This window comes from Populus nigra, chromosome 3, assembly GCF_951802175.1.
Source record: "Populus nigra chromosome 3, ddPopNigr1.1, whole genome shotgun sequence".
Lineage (NCBI taxonomy): Eukaryota > Viridiplantae > Streptophyta > Magnoliopsida > Malpighiales > Salicaceae > Populus > Populus nigra.
In genome coordinates this window covers 16,848,090-16,854,089 of record NC_084854.1, presented here as the reverse complement: position 1 = coordinate 16,854,089, position 6,000 = coordinate 16,848,090, and the positions used below count along the sequence as shown (strand labels likewise).

Genomic DNA, 6,000 nt, shown 5'->3' with positions numbered 1-6,000 from the left:
ACTGTCATAATATTGTTCTCTGAAATGCTTGGAATCATTCTATGCTGAAGGATATTTCCCCATCCATTTTCTCTGGTTGCTATGTTGAAGGTAATGATTTACTTGATAATCTGGACTAATTACAAAGACAGAAGAGGTTGGCTACGTGTCAGTCAAACTATTGGATTTAGGTTGGAAAAAATAGTCAAATGTTTTACAGAAATTAAATAGTTAGTGGGTTACTGTTTTTCAATATTTCTTCAAATTGGTGATGTGGGCAGTGGGCTCCTCTCCATTAAATGTGCTGATGTCAAAATCAAATGATACAAAGTGTTTGTGGTTGGGAAAATCTTTGTACCTTGCTCTGCTGACCCTTTTGGATTCAACAATTGCTGGACGGACATCTTGTTTGTTATATGGGAAAAGTGATTTTGTTGAGGCTGTGTGTGATATTGTGTGTTTATTTGACGTATTGGTTGGTATTGTGCCATTTTAATTGATGACGGGAGGTGTGTTGCAATATGATTTTCTTGATGGTTTCATTCTGTTCATCATGGCATATAGGTGACATACTTTTGGAATAACCCTTCTGTAATATTATGTACTTTTCCTTGGTTCATGGTTTTGCTGATGTTTCTTGTTAACAGGCTATTTTTCTCATACAAGTAATTCTGCATCTTTTTTTCCCCTCAAAAATCCGTGTCAATGTTGTCGTTACAACAGTTTCTTATTTTCTTTTGTTAGGTAAAGGTAGATGATTCCTTTGCTCCTGCATTAGAAGATGAAGCAATTGAAGTACAGCACTCAGTTGCGGAACCTAAAACTGATCATGTTTCAGTAGATGGTGTGTTATGTTTGGGCAAGGAGAATTCATCAAAATGCTCAGAGACAGATGGTTTTTCATATGGATTTAATGATGGCATGAGAAAAAATATTGGTAATTTTCTAACTGCTTATTGCTTTCTTTCTGCTGATGCTTTTTTTTTTTTTTGTAAAAACTACTTTATGTCTCCAGTGTGCACACACACACATGCATGTGTGTAAAGTATGTGACCAGTACATAGGAATTAAAAAAAGATGGTTCCTTTTTTTTTTTTTCTAGTGTGATAAAAGATGGCTAGAAAGTTCTTGCCTGTTTTCCTTGGGGTTCTGAATACCCAATCCCAAAGTGATTCTTTATCCTGTCCAGACCAGGAATATCTTAATGTTGGGAAAGCTGAGGTAAAAAAGCAGAGAACTTCAGATGATTTACTCATATTAAAAAATTGTATGTTTTGTGGATAAGGTCATTATTCAAAGTTGAGACATTCAGTTAGGAGTTTTCTGTGACTTGGTTTGTCCTGGTTGTCCACCTGTGCATCCTTCACTCAAAAGCATTTTCTGCCTTACTTTCTAAACATGCCTCTGCATTGTTACATTATGTGTTCTCTAAAATCTTAGATATGCTTCGACTAGAATCTTGTATATGAACCTTTCATTAATGTTGCGAACACTAGTGGCTTTTCTGGATTTTTTGTCTACTTAAATATTTGAAGGTATTCCATTAGTCTTTTTAATGATGATGATCTTTTTTCTTTGGTGCTGTTTTCTTAGGTGGGCTGCATTCAAATATTACTCAAGGACCAGATGACTTGGATCTTGGAGTATGTGCTTCTCCTTGTCAATACTTGTTTCAAAATCCCTTTTATACTACTCTTTTTTTCTCATGAAAATAAGTATATTCTCTTGTTTCTCAGGCTAAACTTACAACATTTTGTGCTTAGCTTTATACTTCTTTATCTCTGGTAATAATTTTATGGGCATCATGATCTTCTGATGAACTACTGTTTAGTAGGTTCTTGATGGATTCCTGGATGAAGTTGATGAGGTGGATGATATTCATGCAGCTAATGATTTCTCCGGGGCATATGAAGATTTTATTTTGGGTAAATCTCGTGGCTTAAACACCTAATGATCCTCAACTGGGTGTCAATTTTGATGCATTGATTTAAATATTTGAATGGATTTTTTCTTTTTTGGAACTGTTGAATGCAGATATTGAATTAGCTGAGAAGGTGTCTTACCTGGATTATACTCCACGTGGAGGATCACGGTTAAGAAACTCGAGTTCAGAAAGTCAATCCCCTGGATGCAGTGGAAGTAGTAATGGTGCTGTTGGGATGTCAGAATCGTCAACAGCAACTATTCCAAAATTTGAAAGCAAAAATGGTTGGCATCACAAGACAGTCAAATGTAAATTACGTTGCTCTTCTGGTGACAAATGGAATAGTCAAGAACCAGGTGAGGATAGTATGTGCCCCACTTCAGATGATATAGAGGACCTTGATGAGTTGGATGATGATGCAAAGCCTTTGATAAGTCTCGTATCTGGTAAAAATGCAAAGAAAGTTGTTCAAGCTGCCAAAGCTGGTACATCAGTCAGACAGAAGAGGTTGCGTAAGCCTACAAAGAGGTACATTGAAGAACTTTCAGATCCCAAGGCAAAACATGTGATGGAAAGAAAAAGTGATTTGTCTGCCACTTTGAAGGATAAACGCCCAAAGATCAGATCTCATGATGAACTTCATAGTGGGGGAGCATTGACATGTACTCCCAAGGAGCCTTTTAGTGAGAATATTACTCAAGCAACATCTAAAGGCACTGATGAACCTTTACATCTAAGGTCAAAGCCTGTCTCTGAAAGACGAACAAATCCTTCATTTATTTCAAAGGGTAGACGCTGGAGTATTAGATCTCAGAATGAACCTTATCAAGTGAGAGCAGTGAAATTTGCTCCAAAGGAGTTGTCCTTAACTGGACCCAGTGCTCAAGCAACATTTGAATCTCGACCACGGAGAGGGCGTCCAAAGAAATCCTTGCCTCTTTCGGTAGGGAAACAATTCTCATCTTCTTGAACCTATTCTGTTAGTTCTTTGAAATGGAAATCCTATACCCTCTCACTCTCTTGCATTCATTTGTGTGCCAAATGTCATGTGTTTGCATGTATCTGTGACATTTGGCAGTTTGCAAGTGTGCATGTGGCAGCTTTTGAACTGAATGCATGGAGATGCCTTTCATAGACAAAAAATTTCTGTTGCTTGTGTTTTCACTCCTGGCTTTATATCCCAACTCGACTCGGCGTTTCCAAGCTTGAGTTCTCAACGAGATGGGGTCCTTTCCATCTATTATGTTCTGCTTTTGGTTATGACAATTTTGATGGAAACAGTGGTTAGTTTTGTGCTGGACATCAACTTACTGTAACCTTTCCTTCCTTGTGCTTGAGGATAGTCGTGCATCAGCTGCAACAGAGGTGGAATCTCTTCTGAAAGCATATACACTGGAGATATTTTCCTACAATGAAATGCATCTTTTTATTATACACTGCCGTGCATCAATGCACTGCAAGTGAAAGGTTAAAGATTCAGAAATCAGATGAAAAGATTGTCACCTGATATTTGGTTAATAAAAACTTCTCTTGAGCATTGAATTTACTTTTCCCTTTTGATCATGAATTTCACTTAGAAATACCCTTGATTGGTAAGAGTTTTTGAATTTTTATACTAACCTTTGCCTTTCCTGAACAGTTTCTGGAATCCGAAGATGATGAGTCTGAAGATGACTGTGTTAAGAAAAGAACATGTAAGAAGAGCAATGACAGAAGGAAGCATCAAAGAATGTGGACCACTCCTGAGGTGATGAAGTTGATTGATGGTATTGCTCAGTATGGAACTGGAAGGTGGACTGATATAAAGAAGCTCATGTTCTCATCAACTGCTTACCGAACTCCAATAGATCTGAGGGTATTCTCAAGCACTTCATCCAATTAAAGAAGTCCACCTGTTTCATGATTCCAATCTGGTTACTAACAGTAAGCTCTGCAGGACAAATGGCGGAATCTTTTAAGAGCTAGCGGCGCACAGAAACGAAAATCAAACAAGAAAGAGGTTAGCATTTTTTTTTTCCTGCTGGAGATTTGTTTTGAGTGGAGCTTCTGCTCTCCATTAATTAGATTGCCTTAATACGAGTGCAACATGATTGTTTGAGTATAGTAGCCAAATTAGTGGTTAACTAGTATCCATGATATCTTTAATCCATTTTTTCTTACATGCCTACGGGAATTTCATGATCCAAAAACAGAATAAAAATAGAACACTAACCAGTTAGTTTTCTGCATTCCATTTATCAATAACTGATTATATTTGAGGTTTACCTGATTGGCTGTGGTTCTTCTCAATTTGTTGAGGCTTGTAGTTCCTCAAGCTCATCTACATTTAATCAATTGGAAAAAATTGTGCTGGCTTCCAAAATCAAATGAAGCGTCAATTCAAAATATTGTTGTGCTTAAAATATATAGTTGACTTTGAAGAAACTTGTGTTATATTATCCAGTGAATGTATTCAAGGTTGCAAATGTCAAGTGTATAGGGTATAGGTGTTTAATGAGTTTTAACTTGTTAATTATTCATCTTGTGGATCATTGTTTCCCTTAACTTGTATCGGACAGCACCATGTATTGAATTTACTAGGGTGACACTCACTGTTCTGCATCTATCTATTGTGCCACTTATGTGTGGAAATGGAGGCAGGATTGGTAAATTTTACATATGGTGTTAATTCTGGCTCTTGGTCTACATGGACAGTAGGTCAAGAGTCAAGAATCTATGTTAAATGCATCCGAGATGTGGAATTGAATGAGCAATACAATATTTTGTGTGTTTTAAGCACACTATTGTGTGTGTTGAAATGCATGTCATTCAGTACGGACATGACTGCTTGATAAAATGTCCACGAATTGTGAACACTTTTTTGGTGCTCCTGCAAGAATAATTGCTAGTATTATGGTAAAGTTAATATAGTATATTATCCAAAGATGGGGAGCAACCAAATTGGTGTGGTTGATGCAGGTTAAGGAAAAGCTGAAGGATGTGGTGCGTTCATTACCAAGTTCTGTGTTTCGCCGAGTCCGTGAGCTAGCTTCCCTTCATCCATATCCAAGGTTTAGTCCTGGTGGGAGATACATCCGCAGGAAGAACTGAACTCAATGAATCACTTCATCGATCTGTCCTAAATCATAGTAGGGGGTTTAGTTTTAAAAGGCTGGATATCAGTAGTCCCTCTTTTCCTACTTTTCTGGCCGGGCACATGCTCATCTTACTCACAGATCTTTAAAAATATTTGATCACAGAATTTGATGATTGTTTTCCAATGTGACAGTGGGCCCAAATTTTCAATTGTAATAGGGGCTGGAAGGCATGCTGGTCTTTGAACCAGTGTTCTTTCGCAATGCCTTTCATGTAGAAAACTTCGGTAGCGTTGTCTCAGATTATCGCCCCTTGTGCATTAAGTGTTCCAAGGGGAGCCGATTTGAAGGGACTCCCTGCAGTCTTATGCTAAGCAGGTATTAGTTTATAATGTTTTAGGTTTCTTGTGATTGCATAGCATCTTGGGTATGTGCTGCCGACAACCCAGTCATCCGTTGTCCTAATGCTGCTGATTGACAGTGAGGTACACAACATAATGGAAGAATAGCGGTGATCTTTTTTAGTTTTTACTCGAAAACAACCATGCCAATTTTGTTTTTTTAAAATTTTAAAACCAGTTCCAAATGATCAATTTTCGGTTTGGTTTAGTTGATCTATAAAAAAAACCAGAAAAACCGAAATCAAAGGCGTCGCTACTCATCCACAGGCATTGGATGCCAGCTCTTCAATTTCAGGCAACGGTGGCTATGAACAAGCAAATGGACTTTAGACAAGACAAGGCTGAAGAGGAAACAAGGGAGCTCACTAACCAGGTGCTTGATGAGATTGGTGTGGATGTTTCATCTTCGTTATTTTCAGCTCCATAAGGGTCAGATCGCATCAAGAATGCTCCTCTACAAGTCCTGAATCTATCAATGTTGAGGATCTTGAGAGAAGATTGGTCTTTTTTCTACGCATTGGATCTGTAAAACTTGTAGCCGTGACACTTGGAGTAGAATCTTGATGGAGTAGAATCTTGATGAGTGCTGACTCTTCGACTCATTTGACCGGGATTGATTTAG

General features: G+C 37.9%; 1 protein-coding gene across 1 annotated transcript; it reads left to right on the top strand.

Moving 5' to 3' along the window:
• The first annotated feature begins 704 nt into the window (after positions 1-704).
• LOC133689641 (uncharacterized) lies at positions 705-5,369 on the top strand. Its single transcript, XM_062109588.1, has 7 exons — positions 705-916; positions 1,573-1,622; positions 1,814-1,904; positions 2,014-2,846; positions 3,543-3,758; positions 3,840-3,902; positions 4,862-5,369. Exons 1-7 carry the CDS (start codon positions 901-903, stop codon positions 4,991-4,993), a joined length of 1,401 nt encoding a protein of 466 aa, XP_061965572.1. The 5' UTR covers positions 705-900; the 3' UTR covers positions 4,994-5,369.
• Positions 5,370-6,000: the final 631 nt, after the last annotated feature.